The 21,744-nt window shown below is 37.0% G+C and overlaps 1 protein-coding gene across 7 annotated transcripts in view; it reads right to left on the bottom strand.

Annotated features, from left to right (window-relative positions):
- The window catches only part of PAN3 (poly(A) specific ribonuclease subunit PAN3), an 82,294-nt gene that overhangs the window by 54,475 nt on the left and 6,075 nt on the right, over positions 1-21,744 (bottom strand). For 3 of the 7 annotated variants that reach the window (XM_051618514.1, XM_051618494.1, XM_051618503.1), the window contains exons 2-6: positions 21,556-21,696; positions 14,593-14,714; positions 4,370-4,436; positions 2,495-2,565; positions 339-401 (exon numbers count right to left, since the gene is read on the bottom strand). In XM_051618514.1, the coding sequence (XP_051474474.1) occupies positions 339-401; positions 2,495-2,565; positions 4,370-4,436; positions 14,593-14,714; positions 21,556-21,696 (464 nt within the window). Of the gene's footprint in view, positions 1-338; positions 402-2,494; positions 2,566-4,369; positions 4,437-13,739; positions 13,813-14,592; positions 14,715-21,555; positions 21,697-21,744 lie in introns of those variants that run through there. The other 4 variants (XM_051618551.1, XM_051618541.1, XM_051618522.1 and 1 more) reach the window with 4 other exon arrangements.

Genomic DNA, 21,744 nt, shown 5'->3' with positions numbered 1-21,744 from the left:
TCTAATTAAAAAGCAAGGATATTCAGAATTAAAATAATTGAGTATTATCTTTAATATTTTATTGATATAAAATATCTACATCCATATGGCTTGCCCATTGTTAAAGAGCTGCCATGAGAAAATAATCAGCAATATCCAGAGACAATAAAGATCAATAAACTTAACTTCCTTGCTTAACACAGCTACATATCACATGCTTTTTCAGAAACAACTATTCATGATTTTACACAACACAAACATGAAGTTTTTACATGGTTGCAATTAATTTAATAGTTTTAAATATTTAAAATATCACAATTCTAATTTGTAAAGGAAGCAATTGCTCTTTATTCACTTACCAAGACTGTATTGTATCTGTCCTCCAAGTCAGTGATAAACGAAGGAAATGCTGGTTTTGCCAGCTAGTTCAGAACAAACAAAACCTTAGCCCCAGGCTCTTCACAAGAATATGGAAAATTTTTTTCAAACAGTAGATGCTGAAAGCATCTACATTTCAGCTAGTCACCAAAGCTCCCTTTAGAGTCAGTCAATGAACAGAAGCATGCACTTCTAGAAGGCTGTGTCAGGGCAGGCATCAAGCACTGGCCTGACCAATCACACTGCTCAAGCTCCACACAAACCCCAGCTATTGGAGTGGGGAAAAAATTCACACAAGTTTTTAAATACCTAGCACTCAAACAGTTAGTGCCTTTGAGGAAATCACTTCAAATGTTAACGTTGTGCTCCAAAAAAAAAATATCTAAAAATCTTTAAAAAATACATCCACAACTACTTGCAACGTATTGACTGGTAGTAAAAGTCAGTCGGTCACAGAAGTGTGACTGATTTCTTATAACTTTAGCCATTAATTTTTATCCACCTAAAGCAGTCACTGACATCTAGTCTTTCCCAAAATACGTTTCTCAATATGAGTTGAATGTTCATTTAATCTGCTCATCTCTCTTTGCTGACTATAGAGGGAGCCTGGATGCCTAGATTTTAGACAGCTCAAGTAATTAGATTAAAACTTCCCCATTCCTACTATTTAACTAAGTTTTATACAAACATATATAACAAAATAGTATTCATAATCAACAATAAAATATTAATATGCAAAGCAAAACACAAACCTCTTTCAATTAATGCCAGTTATGTCTGAAATATTAAGTGGAAAGAACCTAAGTCAGTTTCACAGATACATTTCTCTTAATATTATTTTAGCAGTGATGGATTTAATTCGCTGATTTTTTTCTTAGGGAAGAAGGGACCAAGTCAGAAAGGACTCCACATTAGTATTTGATGTTTGAATTATTTGAACTTTACATTCAAACATTAATTGGTTTATGTGGTTTATGTACATAAGCACACAGACAGATGCACATACATATGTGTGTGTACATATATAGTGCTTGCAGACTGTTAAAAAGGAATGTATGCTTATTTTCATTCTTACTATCCTCTAGCTCTTTATATCCAATTTCCAACACACTAGACTGGCATTAAGGAAAAGTGCAATTCAGAGATTCCATGTAGTTTGGGCACATCGTAATATTAGGAAATTAAACATTCTACAACAGCATTTCATTTCAAGGAACATTAGTGTGATGGGCTATCTATGCTAATTATCTTTAAGCTCAATCTTCACCTGCAGGAACAATACCGAGCTCCCAATTGCCAAGACACAAATGAAGCTCTATGAAAAGTCACAAGCATGCTGACGTAGCTTGCTTTCAAGACAAGGCATTATCGACTACAGGAAAGTTCAGGATCATGTGGCTAGCAAGAAAAGCAGTAAAACATCAAAGTCATCAGTGAAAGTAAAAACTGGTAACTGGTTGGGAAAAAATAATGTCTTTTCTAAGATACAAGGATAGGCCACAGTTCAAAAAAATTAAAAGGAACTCTGGTGTAACCAAAAGTCTCTTATTCCAGCCACTGTGTCTGTAAGCCTATAATTGGAAAACACAACCTGTCTTGAAGGTCAGAGGTGCTTGAAAATGCTGCCTCGCCTTCAGCAGAAAAAAGCTTGCTCAATACAGATTAGAGAGGGAGAAATCCCAAACCATAGTTTCCCAATAATATCAGGTGTCTTTCAAACTAAATGCGTTTCAAACTGTAAGGATTACTTTCACATCATTACTAATAAACTGAGCAATGATTCTTTGTCTTCAGAACTTGTTGCCATGAAGGCTTGCAGGTGGCTTGTGCCTCAGTACAATAAAAATACTTCGTTCTCAGACTCAGTGGGCTATGTCCTAACTTTCGTATTCAAAGCATTCTTATAAACTTCAGTTTACAAGTGTTTGGAATATTTCTTTATAGCAGCAACAGTCTGATCTGGTGTAGCAAAAATGAAGTAGTAAGATCTTATTTATATCAGCAGCAATGTATTAAAACAAATCTAGTAACATTAGAAGAATCATCCTTATTTCACCTAGCATTTCAAGTAATTCCAGATCTTCTTCCCTATCAACTCATATACAAATATGTTACTTAAGATTCAGTTGTTGCTTACCTTCCTCCTTTGAGACACGCTCAGAGCAGCAAAGTCATTAAACAAGGATGAATTTGGTGAAGTTAGTGGATCTGCAAAAAGAATGTAAACCAACACACTATATATCTCTTATTAAAAATAAATGTTACATTTTAAAAACTTATTTCTGTATGGAAAAAAAATCATTTTGACAAAACTATGTTTAGCAGCCACACTGCTAAAAACTGCAGCATTTATTAGATTCTGTGCAATTGCTCCATTGAAATGGTGCTCATTAGCAAAATTTAGTAAATTTAATTGCTGTCGATGCTATTTGATGTTCAACTAACATTTCAAAGACTTCATCTCCAGTTACCTGAAATCAGTATCTTCTGTATAGTCTCACAAATAATCATGTTGTTCTTATTCGTCCTGTCATCATTCTACAAAAATTTAAATCAGAACTAAGGGTGGCAAAAGTCTACATTCTGTTAGTAGCTTTTTATTGACTTTTCTTTGTCCCTGTGCATCCTTTCTGAAGTTGAAACACCAAAAAATGAATAAAAATCACAAATGCAACTTAAATCTCCAAACTGCATAAGTAAGGCTGTCAAATTAGCAAATGACTGCCAGCTGTAAATGTTAGTGTTTTGATGAAACATTTTCTTCAACATTAATCAATACTCCTTAGAAGGGCAATTTTACTAGTGAAGCACAGCTTGTAGGGGCTGGGATGGGGGGGTGTAGAAAAGAACCTGAGACACAACAGAATTTAAGCTGCTTTCCCAAAGTCAGTCTGGTTTCTCTCCTTCACATGCATCACCATCACTATTTGGCCTGTCACAGTAAAACACTGACTGCATCTAAAACTCCACTGCCTTGAATAGCTAATTGTTTGGTGGGACAAATGAAGCAGAATTAATCACAAAGCCTCCTGGAAATGAACCAGGAGGAAGAAAAAAAAAAAATCCACCACAAAAATTTCAACTTTAAAGCTAGTTAATTTTATAGTAGTTACTATTATGCCTAAAAAATTATAACCCTAGTAAGTAGACTAGCTGCAGGGTCAGACATGCAAAGGGAGCTGTAGAACATCATTTACACCACCATTTTCAGAGCAGAACTGTATTTTAAATGCATGCTCTTGCCATAAGGGAGTAGTACTCTCTTTTTTAAAGAACATAATTTGACAGCTATATCTGAAATAATCTGCAGTGATTCTGATAAGCCCGTTACAGAACTTCAATATACTCTCCCCAATAACTTAGTAAGTTAAGGCAATGGTTTAGTGGTGGACTTGGCAGTGCTAGCTAGTGCTTGGACTTGATGATCTTAAAGGTCTTTTCCAACTAAAATGAGTCTGTAAGTATGTAGGCCTGCACTACAGAGACATTTTGTTCAGTTGAAAACCATGTTTCCTAGAGGAGGAAAAAAAATTAAGAGGAAAAATACTGCTTACAGGATAAAACTGAATAGCTATTAAAATTAACCAGTTATGTGATAAATTTCACAAAATCTGTACAGCCCAAATTTAAGAATAAAACCCTGTACATTCATTCCACACAATGACTTACTTGAAAAGCACAATAAAAAGGGACACTATCATGGAGTAACATAAACTATCAGTGTTTTACAGTGGATATCCAAACTAGCATTTCACTTCAAGTGACAATACTGATAATGACTTTTTTTTTTCATTTTTCCCCACTGAAGCAAAGAGAAGGCTGAAAAGTTACAAGTTCAGTAGCACTTCAGCTTTGGATTAGAAGTAATCACACAATACACTACTGTTAAAAAATAAAGTTCTACTGCATCTCAAATTAAATCAGAGAAGAAAAAAAAAATCCATTAAGTCTCAGTTTTGTGAAAGTGAATCTCTTAAATTTCCAAACTACTTTGTTTATTAAAAGTACTTACCATGGCCTGCGTACTGCTTGGCACTGTCATTGAGAAGGCTAGGGGAGCTGCTGCTATTTGTCATCCTCTGCAAAAATAAAAGACAAAAGTGTACATGTAAAATGAAGGTACAAAAGACTAAGTGAGGGCATTGGGGATGACATTTAAAAAGTTTTAAGAACAAACTCTGAAGCCTGTGCTCATTCCCTTTTTAGTAAATACTCTAAGCAGACAGTGGTTTGTAGTTGACAAAAACATTTAGTACAATATAGCTTTTTGCACAAGAGCAATGCAGATACAAATGACTATATAAGAAAATTCCACTATCTTAATGAATTTCTTGTAATTTGTGAGGGTCTATCAAGCCTATGGTTCTCCTCCTGTACATTGTCAAAATGTTAGGTATGCCAATTACGTATCTCCTCTAAACATTCTTTCACACTGTACTCCTGAAACAACTCCTCTCTTTATTACAAGATATTGTCACAACATGTAACTTTTCCAATTAAAAATACTCAAATTATAGCATTTGATAGATTATTTTTAAAAAACAAAAGAACTTTGAGACCTTTCAGCAAAACTACACAGTTCTTGTAAGCCAGCAGAACATCTGAAAGCCTCAGAACATTCCTCCTAGGGTCCACTCCTACGTTCCTCTACAGATATGAGCTAGTAACGAACTGGACTAAGTGAGGCAGTGCTGCTCTAACAGTTACCACTGCTTTGGTAGAGAAGCTTATAAGTGTCTCTTCTTACTCCTGCTTATTATTTTCTTTGATCAGTCTCACAAAAGGAAGAAAGGGTGAGAAGAAAAGAAAGACAAGGTCAGGAAGTTGTCTCCATCACTGAGAGAGACAACCAGTAATTTGCTAAAATATTCCCTGGCAAGGATTTGGCCCACATCAACCAGGAGTCCCCCAAACAATTTCCAGGCACTACTGAAGGGTGAAAAGGTTTGAGATCCCTTCAAATAGGCAGTTTGCATGCTGCCTCTGCTTTACCCAGTGAGTGTACACCAGCACAAACAGGCCATTTTGTGCCAGCTGGCCCTAAGCATCAAGGAATGTTTCCAGGCATGTCTAGTTTAGTAGTCTAGATGCAGACTAAGACTCAAAACTGGTTGGTCACTGGAGTTGCTCTTTATGCTCACATTTTTCTAATGTCAACCTCAACATTGGTAACTATTTCATTGGACTTCAATGTCATTTCATCTAATTCTTGACCAGAAAGATCAACCTTCTGGAGTACATTTGGTAAGAAAAGAGGTGAAGCAAGAGAAGCTGGAGTGTTACCCATTATGGTAGAACCATAAACCTATTGCAATTCAAATTATCAACATTTGCAGTTTTCATACTACCACCGACTTCACCAAAAGCTTTAACACTTGTATCTAAAAGAACAAATAGATTGTGCAAAGTGGCTTTATGTAGAAAACAAATTGCAAAAATAAAATACAACTGCACTATTTGAAAAGTAACTTGAAGAAAGGTTTGCTTAAATATAAGTACTTCAGCAGGTATCTTCAAGCATTACCCTCTTAATAACATGCTCAATCCTTCAATGCTTTATTCCCTCAAGTATTGTTCCCGTTACCCATGCTCCATCATTACAAGCAGCTTTCTACATTAATTCAGGCTCCTCTGAAAAAACTCTTCATTTGGTGCAAGTACAAACTACTAGACAAGACAGAACTCTATCACATGCAGGTGTCCTAGGACAATATGTACAATATAAATACAAATGTAAATACTATGTAAACCTTCAGCATTTTCAAGATTTAAATGAAAAAACCTGCTTGCTATATGCTCTGTCCTTGTTTTGGTGTCACTGGCCTCATGTTCCTAAATATACTCAACTGACACAATGTAACTCCCACTGAAAGGAGTAACAATTACTTCGTTACACTAAGGGGATGCCCCTAGTGAAACTAAGTTTACTTACTGATACAAAACAAAGTAACACTTAGGGAAAGCCACAGTAAATTAATAATCTTGCTCAAGTTGAGGAACGCTCATCCTACTGTCCAACATCATCAACAGAAGAACACAAAAATAAACAATTCCTGGATTACAGTATGCTCAACTGTTCATATATCATATTCCCTTCCTGACTAAGCAATGGAAAGTAGTTAAATAGTTTTTCACAAATATTTGAAAAGCATCCCTATTATGTGGCTTTTCTTGGCATTTGATACATTTGTTACTGATCGGTATAAGAGGAACTGGTTCAGCAAGAAATCTCCTACAGGGAACCTATGGACTCGCATAAAATTTGTCCAGGAGTAGATAAAAATAGTGTTAATGCCTATTTATATCACTCAGATTTTTTTATTAATTTTAATGCAAAAGGTCTGCTGGAACAGGGATAATTGTGATACTGAGATCTGGGTTGGTATTAAAGACTGTTAAATTTGCTTAACTTGCAACCAAGCACTTATGCCATCAATATTCTACCTCATCAAGTACAAGAGTTAAACAATCAACAGACTTGCAATGTGAACAGGTGACTGTGATGATGACAATCAGTGCCAATATGATAACTAGGAACACAGAGCCCGCAAGACACTGCAACAGAACACATTGTTCAGGTTCCTTAAAGCACAGCGCAAGCTAAGCTACAAACATCCACGGGGATTTTACAAAGCCCAGTCTTGTTCAAAGTGCAAATGTATTTTACATGAACCAGGGTTCTGAAAAACCAAAGCTGCTCTCACATCTTGGGCAGCTCTTACTTTAACTGCCTGCAAGCTGTACCTTGAATAAGGTTAGAAACCTGCACTTCACCACTCTTGCATGAATTTTTCATTTTGCTCACTTTTATTACACATGCACAAAGCTTCTTACCTTAACATTATTCATAGAAGACCCACACAAAATCAGCGGAGAATTTTTAAACTGTTTTAATATTAAAATTTCTACCACACCCAAAAGCATTTAGTCTTAATGAAGGTTATTCCTGTATCTGATTTTAACTAAGTCAGGCTGAAAACATCTTGAAAGAAAAAAGATAAAGGAAAATCCAAGTACTATTTGTTATTTGTGTTTTCCAGAAGGCAGTTTTGATTTTAAGTAACACTTCTTAATCTCTTCCAATTGTATTGAAGTATTTTCCGTACAAATTGAATTTCAAGAAGAATGCAATCAGAAGAAATTCAAGCCCAAAGGATGAAAGGTCCAGAAAGGCAAGAACAACCATTAACAGAAGAAGAAAACAAACTATTCATTCCTATTAGGCCTGCCAGGCAAGGCAAGCACATACAAATGAGATCTTCAGACTTTTTTAGTATATCATGACTGTCACCATATGAAAATTAATACAGAAAGGCAACCAAGTGCCACACCAATGTTCCATATAAAAGCCTTTCCTTTGGCTGCCTATCGCTACGATTTATTGAGGCTCTTCAACCACTAGTTAAAATTCCATTAGGCTGACTGACATACATCCTGCCCCTCTTCCTTTAAAGGAATTAAAAAGTTGTTTCTGTTCACATCTGAAAAGAAAGCTACTGCAGAACAAAACTGTCACATTCATCTGTGTTCAAGGATTTAATGTGATACTTCAGCTTGAAGTTCTTCCACTGTTGAACTTTCTCCCAGCAACAATTTCACAGAAAAACTGAGAAATAAAATTTCTCAGAATACTATGGCAATTCCTGAATATTCAAGCAACTAAATTACAGGATGAAAATTTAGTTTTTACACTTTCTTCAAGCACTAGGATTAATCAAAAGTAACTCATCTCCTCTTACAAAAAGATCATGTGAGAAGGTTCTGTGTCAAAAATTAATCTTTTCCCAAAGTGAATTATTATCTTACCTAGATATATTTCCTATTCAAAACTGCTGCAAGTTAAGCTCTTTTAAAAAGGTCTTAATGTCTGTGTGAAAATAATGCTAACACTGGCAGGAGATGAATGACATCACTGTAAAAATAATTTTCATATCATACAGAATCTTCACACAGAATCTTAGGGGTTGGAAGGGACCTTGAAAGATCATCTAGTCCAACCCCCATTATTAGGTTATTTTAATAACAGTTCTGAGGATTAGACACTTTTCACAGACTCACAGAGGGGTTGAGCTAGGAAGAGACCTCTGGAGGCCAACTGGTTCAGCCCTCCTGCTCAAGCAGGGCCACCTACAGCTGGTTGCAGAGGATAAGGTCCAGACAGCTTCTGATTGTCTCCAAGGATGGAGACTCCACTAGTTCCCTAGGCAATCCATGCCAGTGCTCAGTCACCCTAACAGGAAAGTGTGTTTCCTGCTGTTCAGAGGGAACCTTCTATGTTTCAGTTTGTGACCACTGCCTCTGGTTCTGCCATCAGGCACCAGTGAGAGAACCTGACTCTATCCTCTCTGCACCCTCCCTTCAGGTATTTATGTACATGGATGAGATTCTCCTCAGCCTTCCCTTCTCCAAGCTTAATATCCCAACTTTCTCAGCTTCTCCTCAGGGGGGAGATGCTCCAGTCCTCTCATCATCTTTGTGGTCCTTCACTGGATTCTCTCCAGCATATCCATGTGTCATGTACTGAAAAGCCCAACACTACAAGTGTGACTTCACCAATGCTGAGCAGAGGGGAAGGATCACCGTGACATGTTAGCAATGCTCTGTCTAATGCAGTCCAGGACACTGTTCACCTTCTTTTCAGTACTTCCTTGGTGCAGTGTGCTAAAAAGAGAACTGTTACAAGAAATATTCCCACCTTCCAAATGTATACACCACCTTGCCTCCACCCTTCAATATTCAGTAGCAAAACCCAAAATTATACCTGCACTCAAGACAAGTTCGCTGTGCTTTCATCTCCCTCCACTTAAAAGTATATTGTTACAAAATGCTCATAAAAATAGAGGATGAATAAAGCTCTGCTACACACAATTAGATTTAATTTTACATAGATTGTTACAAGAGTTACCTTAAGTGATGGTTTTTGCCTTCTTCTCCATCATTTATTTTCCCCAAAATACATGAGATTAATTTTTTCCCCTCTCTCCATATTCCCCACCTTAAGTCTGAGAAAATAAGCACCTTCCTCAGGTTCATTCCTATACTAAGTATGTTACCTCAAAATATTTTGTAGTATTGTCACAAGATATTATCTTAATCTTAATACTTTTCCACTGGAACTATATCTCAGAATACTTCTAATTTTTTAGAATAATGTTAATTGGACTATAAAATAAGTCATCCTGCAAAAGAATGAGATTGTCACAACCAAATAATTGCTCAGTTCTCAGATTCTGTGACCTACAAAGGGTGATACGTTTTCCTTTACAAGCAATCCAAAACTTGTCTTCAACAGTTAGCATATTTGGCACCATCTACTCACAACTGTTTGAACTAAAGCAACTGGATTTCTTCAGAAAGCATTATGTAAACAACTGCATAATTTTCTATTTAAAATAGCACGTCTGTAGTTTCACTCAGTTCTCAAAAGTTAGAAATTGAAGGCATTTACAAGCTTCTGTACTATAAGGAGAGTTTTATTACTTGACTCTTGGCAGATGTAGCAATGGGAACAAAGGTCTTTGTGTTTATTCAGCTGCAAGGCTTTGAAGTGAGCATGGCTTCTACTTCTCAGACTTTTGAAGAACACTTAGTATACCAACATTAGCATGGTGAAAGCAAGCAGACCAATTCTCCATTGCTTGCCCTTGCCAACTTTAATACTGAAGACTGTTAGGTCTTTATTTTGGTTAGAGTGATTAATTGAAAAGTTGTGATTCTTACTTTCTACAAAACCTGCCGCCCAGTAGAAGTCATGCAGTTATAAATCTCACACTATGAAAATAAGAAAAACTGGATGTCTATGAAGCAACATATATAAAGACACCTTCTACTGTCTTACACTTTTACAACCAAGTTGCTCAATTTTAATATGATATTAGAAGTTTTAAGACCAAGGTAGTCCTCTATCTCATCCTGCTCTATATTGCCCATAATTATTCACGTATCTTTTTACCATCCTAGCATAATACTGCTAGAGCTCCTTCCCACACCACCTGTATCTTTGATCAAGCTATGAGTTAGTCAAGGGGCAGCACTAATGCCAGAGGAACACAGGCATCAGCCAGCCAGGTGGCACAGGCAGAGCAACTGAGCAAACAGCCAAGTATCAGAGGCATCCTGGCCAGCCAGCTCCTGCCTCCTCACTGCTGGGAAAGCCAAAAACCATGAGCTGCTTCTTTAACCACACCTCTGTCTCTTGGCTGCTGTTGCTACACCAAAAAGAAAAGGAACAGCTTCAAGGACAGCATGCAGCCTGTGGACCATGTGTTGCACAGGCCTGCTCTGTCAATAGAGATGGAGAAATCAGAAAATGTATGCTTTTGATAAGCTGGAAATGAATATAGGTAGTATTTGAAAGCACATGCAGGTTCAGGGAAGAAACAACACGTGAAACAGCTGCACTATGGGAAAATTCAAACCAATGAGATTACTCATCACTAGGAAACTTGTTAGTAAAAAGGGAAGATGTCAACAAAGGGCAATAAAAGACTGGGTAACACCACAGACCTTTGAGGCAGAAGGAATTAAAGGATGAGGCAAAGAGACAGAAAGGAAGAAAAAGGAAAAACTAGAGCCAGGGCCACTTCAAAAATCCTACCTCTTCCAAACTGTACCATGGATTTTCATTTTTTCTGCTGCAAACAGAGCACTGCCATTGCTCCTTCACCACTCATCTAACCCCAATGAGATGCTCTAGATCTTGTAAAATGGTCTTCAACAAATACAAATGGTATCTCAGAGTGAGAAATATACATCCTGCGGAAATGTCGACCACTAGTTACCTACATTACTTATGATCAAAGAAGCACACCTCCTCCCCTATTCATCACAATACAATCCATTTTTACACTCCTTCCTTTTGCTGATTACTTAGCACAGTAATGCAGATTATGCACTGCACACAAAAACTTGATGGTTGCAAAATCTGAATATAGCTTTGCCTGGGACAATCCGGCTCCATTACATGTGTTATGATCTCCCCAATATACACATACTCTTTTCAACAAACCTCAGTTTTATTTGCTGCACATGACAAATGCATTCTGGAGATTCATTATACACAGTCAGGAAGACTCTTCTATTGAATCCCTGCCAATTAGGTTGGAAAGTAGTGACTAAAGCATGGACTGCAAAAAGATTATCTCGTGGTAAAAGAAAATGAGCATTACCCAGAAGAGAGCAAATCTAGCACTATCTTTGCTAGATTGAGGACAATTAAACCATCTGAATCAAGCTTTCTATAGGTGGTCACTAACTCATTAATTTAAAAAAACCTGAGTTCTGTAATTTGCCAGCACTGTTTTGAGGGGCACACAAGGTGAGGGGGCATTTGTTTAACTGCCATCCTTTTTCTTCCCATGCTGCTATAAAAATGCAGGCTACTTTCTTCTTTAATAAAGAAAGCATTCCACAAAGTTGGATGCAATAATAACAATCTGTACAGGAAAGCACACTGACAGCAAACAGGCTTCATGAGGAGGATGTGAACACCACGCAGAAGTAGGGCATGGAACTATCAAATGAGCACCTAGATCATCAAACAGATGCTCATTATGCATACACCACACAACTTGTGTCCTGAATAAGTCCCACTTATAAATTTTCCCAACTAAAAAATTATACGTTACGAGGAATACAACTCAATATGTAACCTCCAGGCTGCACTAGCAACTGAAGCTTCACATTTCTTAACATCTAGCTGTAACTTACCAGTATTTTCTAGCAATGTGTTTATTCGCATGTTTGTGCAATTTCCTAGTTTTAAAAAACAAGCTTAAAAAGTTTCTTCATATTCCATCACTGATGCATCCACTTGTGAACTGCACAGATCCACCAGAGATGACTAAGTAACTCATGGATGGAAGTGAGGTTTTCATCTGCAAAAGCAAAACTGAGGGGCTAATGACCTATTTTACAGAGGACTTCTGATGTTTCATCAATGGCAGAACACTCAATTTTCAGAATATTTAGTTTGATTCAAGGACATAGAGAAAAATAGGCATGAAGATTTGTTCTCTTCACCCTACCTTATCCCAACTTTGCATTAAGCCAACTTGTTTCTTTGTCCCAGTTCGCATTTATTCCACTTGTACAATTCCAGTCCCCATCTGTGAGTGTCCCACTAATGTCTCCTCCTGGCTTCAGTCCCTTTGCTCAGCCTTTCCTAGTTCCTTATTCACTTATCTTCAAGCTCAGTCTCTCTAAGCCCATGATATAAGTCTCTTTTCCCTTATACATCCCTCTTGCTCCAATTAACAGAGATGCAGCTCTGTTTTTCATTAAATACAGACCCACTTCCATGTTACTCCAGTCTGAAGTAAAAGAAAAGAAAAAAGGGGAAACAAAGCAATCAGCATTCCTACTCAGAGTTCAGGCAAGGCCTAGACTAGGCCAGAGCTGTATCTGCAAGAATGTACTCAAGCTGGAACATGCCAATGCAGACTACATCCTCAGGAAATTATCTAACATCTAGGAAGTCTCCATTGGGTCTATATAAACCAGTTTTGCAAAGGTTTAATCAAGTGACAAAATCTGGGCAAATTTTCAGAAAGAGAGAGCAAAAGGCATATCCTTGACACCACCATCAATCTATCAGATTTAAAAGTCCATTCCAAACCATAAAGGATTAGCATTATTTAAAACAAAAGTCACTAAGATTTTTCCCTCGTCTTGCTCTCCAAAGGGCTGAATGGCATGGAAAACTGATTTCCAAGTGACTAAACTTTGTCAGTGTGGATTAATTTAGAAGCTGAAACATGATCAAAACAGTGTTACCAGCTTTACCTATGCACACAGGAACTTAAATTATATGATCGAATGGAGAAAAAAAAAAAATCAATGTAAAAATGTTTTTCAACTGTAGTTTAATGCCTGTAAGCACTTTCTCAACTCTAATGAAATCCTTCTTCAGAAGTAATTTTCCTTAGCCTCCAATGGCTAAGAGGCACATACATTTATTTTTCTCAAAGAGAAACACAAGGTCTTGACTGTAATTCACAGGCATTGGTGAAGTATTTAAAAACCCTAGAAGCATTTATGTTAGATGCATGCCTTATTGTCTTTCCACAAGAAAGAATTATATGCAAAAACATGTTTAGAAAGACACCAGTGTTGCTGCAAAACACAGTTTAAGGACAGAAAACAGGACAACTTTGCACTAAAAGAATAAAAATATATTATCTCAGTGATACCAAAATCTGTAACTGCCAGCTCCAATAGTACACGTCAGGATCAGAGTTAATTTTTTTCTTTTTAAATCATGCATCACTGTCAGCAATAAAAATTTCCACAGTTTTGCAATTCTGTTGAATGAGAAAATCCAGCCTTCTTGAAAACATGCAGTAACAAAAGAAAAAAAGTGAACACAACTAATCATTTCCCACCTTTTGCTTGGTTATTTTTCAATCCATAATACAGCCACAACTGAGATCAAAGTAAGCTCACAAGGAGAGTTTCCTTGATATAAAAGAAGAGAGTTGCTGTCAGGACTCAGTGCGAACTGTTTGACTTGTGCTCTCTTTCATTTACCAGAAACTGGTTTGTTAAACCTTTGAGTACAGGGAGAGACCATAATTTTGTCAGCTTTTAAAAAGCATTACAGTTTGAGGCAGTTATTACAGTACTTCATGTGTTAATTCAATAGATACTCATTTAGGTTTTAAATATTACAGTATTTGCTGTAAATTTTGCATAATACTACCTACACAATAAATTCCACCTCATGGGAGTTCCTATGCCAACATCTACTGAACATTATAAATACAATAAAACATTTCAGAAGACTTAAATGGGAATTCAAAACCACTGATTGCCACCAGGAACTGAGTCTACAAATCCTATTTTTTTTTGCCTAATAATTTATAGATTTGACAGTTCATATTTTGCTTCAGTGACTTTTCATCTTTGAAACATTTTGAAATCTATTTTTATATATGTAGTAAAAGACTATGAAAATAAGCTGTGGGTCTAAATAGAAATCTAGGAGCACAGAGTTAAGATATGTGGCAAAGTCCAACTCAACAGCTCAGATAAGTGACAATAAAATCCAGACTAATTTTTAAAGCAATGATATGGTTCCATTTCTATTTGCAAGATGAAAGTGAGTACATACTCTGTATACCCTAGAAGATAACACATACCAGAAGGCTACGTTTTTCCTGCCTCTTGAATAGTTTCTCCCTCTTGGTGTAATGCCAGCCAGAATTAATGAAACACTATACAAGTCACTGCTATTACCTGCATCATGGGATACTTTGTTTCAGCGGGATTTCCAAATCCATTAACGCCAATGAAGCTGGTGCTAAAGTAGGAATCTGTGAGACTAGCATCAGCTAACCCACCGCCATCTATTCCAGGAACTAAAAGAAAAAAAGAAAAATGTTTCAGGAAAAAAAAATTAAAGCTTATCATGGGTTTATTTGCTAATACCTCTTGACTTGTCGTTTTGGATTTTGTTGGGTTTTTGGTTGTTTGGGTTTTTTTTTGGCCAGGGAGTAGAATAGGAAAAGATTGGTAATACTGTATTTCAAACCTAACTTCTCAGTAAAACAGACAAAAACATTAGTGTAAGGAATGAAAATGAAGCTTTGATAGAGCCTATGAGGAGTCTGAACTTTAGAAACAAGATTAAGAAGTAACATCAGAAAGAAAATAAATCGACCAAAAAAAACCTACAAGGTAAGCTTATTTTAAGAAAGCCTGTTTTCTTGGATACACATCTTGGAAATATATCTGTCAAGTAGGGTTTTGAGCTGGATGTACTAGTTCTTATAAAGGGTTAAAACATAGAAAACATACATTTTTAAATAATATCTCAAAAAAATCTTTCACACAAAGCACAAACATTTTGAAAGCTTAAGAGCACAAGACTATTTTTATGAACTCGTGCTTCCTAAAGTGACAACACTTATGAAACGTGACCAAAAAAACCTCTTTTAGACTGAAGGCGAGTGTGAAGGATGTAAGACAAAATTAATCCTGTCTAGAAACAAGGGCCTTGACATACAAGCACAGCACTTGAATCACAAATAAATTAATTCAATACTAAGACTTCAGAGAACAACAAGAAGCAGTCACAAATTAACACATAACATTCAAGCAGATATTACCTCAATAATAAAAAAGTTTAAAATTGTATACAAGCTGCAGTTCAAAAAAAGATTTGGCAAAAACACCCACAACTAATTATAAAGACACTCATCAGTATGGCCAGGCCACTGCAAGCCAACAGGCATGAGTAATTGGTAGCTCCAAGGTAGGAAGGCACACATCCAACTCAGAAGAACATCCTGTACCAAACTATCCAACTTGAACTTCTGGGAGGACTCACAGCCAGCCAGTGACACCCGGAAACAACTTCCTGATCCTAATCCTCAAAGGAAATAAAATGCAACTTTGTGGCAGAGCTAAAAGAACACAGATTATAACCCCTCAAACTTCATCAGAACGGAAATTTTTCCCTCCAAAAGAGACTACATAACCTGGTGAGCCATTTCCATGCTGAAACCACAGGAAACAGCAAAAGAAGTACAGCCAGATGAAATCATAGGAAGGGCTGGAAGAGAAGAATGACCAGCAGCACTCATATACTGCAGACAGATGGAAATGCTGCCCAGCTGTACTCCCCGAGTATGAGTATGTACCGACCAACCAGGGGTAAAAACAACAACAGCACCTTGAGGGAAGAGCTGTATGTGGAGAGAGATGAAATAAACCCAGTACTTTAGCAACAATACAAATCAGCTTTGCAAGCAAAAAAGATTCGTAAAGTATTGCTGCCAGATCTAGAACATGATTTGCATACCCTGCAGGTTTGAGGGAGACACCTCAGAAGCTTCAAAGATGCTCATTGCTAATAAATTGTAACATTAGCTAGCTTTTAAAATGAAAAAAAAAAAAATCATTAAGAGAATAAGAAAACAAAACTCCATCCACTACCCATGCCCTAGATCCCCCCTCATAAGGAGCAGCCACAAATAAATTTGACAAGTCCTCTTGCTACATCCCTAAAAAAAGATAAAGCTCATTTCCTTTTGTCTTTTAAACATCTGTTCCTCTTTTGCCTTCATTTGGAAAATTTACATTCAAAAGCCTAAGAAAAAGTATTTTATGGCTAAACTATTGTATAATAGTTTATACATACATACAATAGTTTATACCTTACTGTATAAGGTAAAAATATTAATGTCTGCAGTAACATCAGCTACTGTCTCATGCTACCTGCTACAGTGAGTCCCTAACTCACACTGTAGAGATTAGCATTTCCACACAATCATTTTCTGGCATCACAAAAATTACTAGGACTTGTTCATACAAGAAAACAAGATAACAAAATTGTTTAATTATTAGTAGTTTCAGTTTCGTTTGCTCATAAATTATTCCGGGTTCACAGGTTTTTATTTATTTGAAAAAAATGCATTTCCAACATAGCTTCCTAAGCCTGTATTTCAGTCATCATCAAAAACTGCTGCAGTTTTGCAGCAATCTTGACTGTAGAAGATCAAGAAAAACTGTTTAATTCCCAGAAACAACTGTAATTTCAAGGTACACTATATAATTTCAGCAGTTTATCTACTAATTAATCTTTTACTTCTGTCAGAAACTCCAGATTCTATCAATTTTTTAAACAAAGTAGCAAGCAACTCCTTCAGATTACACTATCAGCTTTACAAATTCTTCAGACTCTGCTGAAGGACTCAGAAACAATTCTCTCTACTTCTCCCACTGCTCATCACTGTGCCAGAGTCAATGTGAGAACCGCATACTTCCATTTCTCTGCCGGACACATACAGTTAATGCACAAAACCCTTAAAACTGTAAAGAGGCAAGTGAAAGCTTACAAGTTTTGCAACACTCAGCAGTAAGGCATGTGAAGAGCCCCTGCAGTATGAAGAAACTCCAGAGCTGATCTCCAATAACTCCAGACAGCTGGTACTGCTGCAGTCACCAATTATCCAAAGCAAATACTGCAGCTGGTGCAGGTAGCCTTGCTAGGACACTAATACAGCACTGGGTGCTCTGCTCCTAGTCTGGCTGAAGCACCTTCAGTGCCAAGAAGCTCACTCTGAAAGCAGGAGCACCCTGTAGGCAGCAACCCCAGAGCTGAACAAGGCCAAGAACACTGCTGGGAATGACAAAGTTGAGATCTTTGACACTGCTGCCCTTCTACTGCTGTTACTTGCTGTGGAAGCCTATCCAAACCACTTAAGGCTGCTCAAAGCTACAATTCAGGCTTTCTACTCACACACCATTATTTAACTGCGTACTCCAGATAGCAAAAGCTACTATAGAACATTTTCTCTTATCTAGCTGTATGAAGGCCATCTCTGAAGTGCAATGGTTTGGCCATAATGATCAGCCACCTTGTGCCATTGATACAAATTGCTGTACTTCAGTGCTGAGCCACCTTCCTATCACTCAATTCCACTGGTAGCGTGACAATTTCAAGATGCCCTGCACCTATGAGGCTGTTGTCTTCTTCCAAACAGTCTAGAAACACACCTCAAGCCGAGGGGTCAAGACCACAAGAAAACTAGTTTCACAGGAAGCATCAAAAGAAAACCATCAGAAGTAAGCTCAGTGGAAGAGGGCAGTTTTCTTGGTAGTAGCTCATAACACAATGCTCTAGAAGTGGTAAGTATAACTATTACCTTCCACAGAAAACTTAACACCAGCTTCCTTAAACTAACTTCCCTACAGTAACAAGCAAGAAAATTAAGACTAACAGAAAAGATGCAGCTTACATAGGTACAAAGAGAAAGAGGAACTCCTGTATTGCCTATGGAATAAAAAAAAAATAAAATACTCAATTTCTGTTGAAAAACAGGACATTCAGCTGCTACAGTGATGAAAGCTCAGTAAATACCTAAACAGCAAAGGCAGTTTTACTGTATTTGGCACCTGGCCTTCTCCATGAGAAGTAGAAGGTTTTTATCCTTCTTCTGCCAAGCATTTGGCAAGTCATAAATCCTCACTTACTTCTGGAAGACCACAGTCATTCAGAGCATGAAAAAAGAAAAGTAATTGATCACAAGCAATCCATAGGAGAAGACCTTCAGAAGTAGGCACCCTTCACCACTCAAGAAGTGTGGTATTAAAAAATGTTCATGTGTTTCTTAATTTATATCAGACTCTGCATTTGACTGGTCTGCCCAGATCTTTCCTATGGAGTGACTGTAAGCACACACTTACTAACACTCTACACCTAGTGCTATTAGAATGACAAATAGAAAACTTCTGCGGTTTCTCCCTTTTCTCTTTTAAAGCACTGATTATAATTTTAGGTAAATAAGTTTAGACGACAATTTTAGGTAAATCTTGTATTGGCTATTTTTGTCAAAGAAGCATGCCTTTCTGTTTTGTAACTGTTTTATTCATACATTGATGTTTCCATTTTCAATAGACTCTTCCTTGGAAAAGGAGAAAGGAAAGGTTTACTAGGCAGGTAGAAGAAGAAAAGATGTCTGTGCGAGGAAACAACCAGAAATCCAGTGGGGGAAAAAAATGCTAACATGTTACATAAGCACATATGTAATCAATATTAAAGTCAGAAGTTACATCCTGGCAATTCTGGAAAGAAATTAAATAAAACATCTTAAGAAATTAACAAGACATTTCCTACTTTTCACACACACATTATTTAGTATTTTTCTGCCTGGTGAGTAACACCGTAGCTTAATGTGACAACTGCAATTAAAAATAAATATCTTCTTATATAATTCTTCTCCCACATAATTTTAGCAGAAAGCAGACTTCCCATCAGATACAGGCACCAAAGAGAAAAAAACAGATAGCTATTTTTGCCTTACTTATTACAAAGACATTTTTCAGGAAACAAAGGATCTCATCACAGCTTAAGTGCTTGAGTACTACTATGATGAACTCAACACTCATGCTTCAACAGAATTAGTGGGGTTTTGGTGGCCTCTTGGCTAAGACTAGCACTATCTGAATACTAATATTAACACTATCTGAAAAGATGGTGTTTCCTCTGGTATTTACATTTTAACATTTTACTAACCAGTAAACAAATATTATAACATATCCTATACTGCTTGTTTTATGAACTTAGTATTAGCACTGACCATCTCAGAAACTGTTCTTAATATAAAAAAGGATCCTTTGGAGTAATGAGATATTTTGCTCAAAAAATGAATGGGCTACGGATCACAACAGATTTTCTCGACATTTTTTAAAACAACAATTTAGAGATTTCTGGTGAGGTAACAAAATATAGATTGAAATAATTTGTTTTGCTATTGTCACTGCTTCCAAAAAAAAAAAACACCAAACCACAAAACACTACAATTATTGTTATGCTGGGAAAAAGGTTTATATACAGAGGTAATATTGATTTAAACTTCCAGCACTGCTACAGCGCAGACACTTTTTACTTCAACACAGCTTGGTAAACTGAATCATAGGTTCATTGTATACATGAGCATACAAGGGACAAGCTGTTATCTCAGGTAGATATAAAGCAGGAAAAACTACAGAGCCTTATTTCCAGTGGAATTTTACACAGAGCCAGCTATCCTAATATTGAGACAAGAACAATAAAACTTTTATACGAAGCCTATCTATGGCAAATCATTTAAGACTTGCAGCCTTTTAGTCTCCCAGAACCATGGAGGTGTCAGAGAAGCTTATACTTGTCCTACTTTGTTTTATACTGGCACATCTGTAACAGGAAATAATCATGTGCTTGAGGTGCTAACCCCACCTGTACACCTCTGTAATAGCTCACAAGCACTGTACATAATAACATGTGCATCTCAGTGTTGCTTTCTCTATTGCAGCTTGCTGGGGAAAGTGGATTCTCCAGTGCTTTTATTGCCTCTCGTTTAATGCAATGTTTTTGAAACACAGACTAGGAATCACTGAATTAGAGACAACAGACAAAGAAAGTGAACTACACCCCCAGGCACGAGGAGCAAAAGTAAAAGCACATGCTTGGGTTAGGATGCCGTGAGAGTGCAGTTGGAGGGCAGACAGCACAAACGAACCAAGTTGGCTGAAAGGCAGACAGGAAGCAAAACAGTTTGGGAAACGCTGCCTTATTTACAAACACTCCCACTAGGCAATGAGATATTCACAAGCAAGCAAAGGAAAACAGCAATTTTTACCATAATATTACATGACTGGGCTGCTTTTTTTTTTTTTTAATCTCACATATCATAGAAGCATCTGATTAAGCCTGAAAAAAAAATTATAGGTGCCATCCTTTCGCTCTGTAAAAAAGTTGGCTGCAGACTAGAGCAGCTAGACTCCTCATGGACCAAGTCCAAAAGCACAGTGATAATACAAATTAAAACTGATACTTTTTCAAAAGAGTCATTAGAACTACTCAGTTATCAGAAACAGCAATTCAAAATAATGCAATTACCCATTACAGCTTTCAGAACTAACTCTCTCCAAAAGCTTTCACAATTCCTGATATACTGCATCAAATTATTCAATAAACTGCATCAAAACTTTTAAAGCAAACACGTTTAGGCTTTTGGTTTCTAATGGTCTCCCTGTACCTAAACAGTTGTAAGAAATGTGTGCAAACTAACCTGAACAGAATTGTTAGGACATCTTTCACAGCAGTGGGACAGAATGGTAAACAAAACTAAAGGTCTTCCAGGCAGTTGCATCACCATTGGTTTAATCAAGTTGAGGGAGTGTATCCACAGACTAAAGGAACCTATCACATAACCAACCTGGTAACTTGTACTATGCATGTCTCCACTCTCACTTCTGTACATCTGTACTTTGTTTCTAAACCTCTACTCTCAAATTACACCAAAAAAAAAAAGTCAGGAGTAAAAGGCTCTTATGAGGCAAATTAAAAATACAATTAAGTTCTAAGCACAAAATATCTTTGAAGACCAAACAAAACAATCACATAACTGGAACTTTAACTTCTGAAAGACTCAAGGAACAAATACACATGAACATATATATACACACAGAGCGTGATCTACTCCATATACAATACACAGTGATTCACTGCACCATTGTTCTGGTAGTATAATGCATTACATCTTTACTAGAAAGCAACAGATCAGGAAAACATCAGCCACATCAGCTTACTATCTAAATCCCTCCACTGACCCCCTTTTTCATCAACTGCCTCATGACCAAGATTATTTTTTCCTGCTTTTGAGGTTCTAAAGAAGTGCTTCTGCCTGTGTTTATGCCCCCACCCTCACTTACCATTTGTCCACTTTTCCCGCAGCAGTCTAAATTTGCTTCTAGGTGGTTCCTTACACATGGAACTCTTTCTGAGCTGGTCCCCAAGGTCACTATTTTCTGGGCATTCATATCCTTCCTGAAGGCCCACTCCTACAGTGATACCTACAAAAAATCAGTTATCTAATACCTGCTAGATAGAAACTAAATGAG

This window comes from Apus apus, chromosome 1, assembly GCF_020740795.1.
Source record: "Apus apus isolate bApuApu2 chromosome 1, bApuApu2.pri.cur, whole genome shotgun sequence".
NCBI classification, from domain to species: domain Eukaryota; kingdom Metazoa; phylum Chordata; class Aves; order Apodiformes; family Apodidae; genus Apus; species Apus apus.
This window is presented reverse-complemented; position numbering and strand designations above follow the sequence as displayed.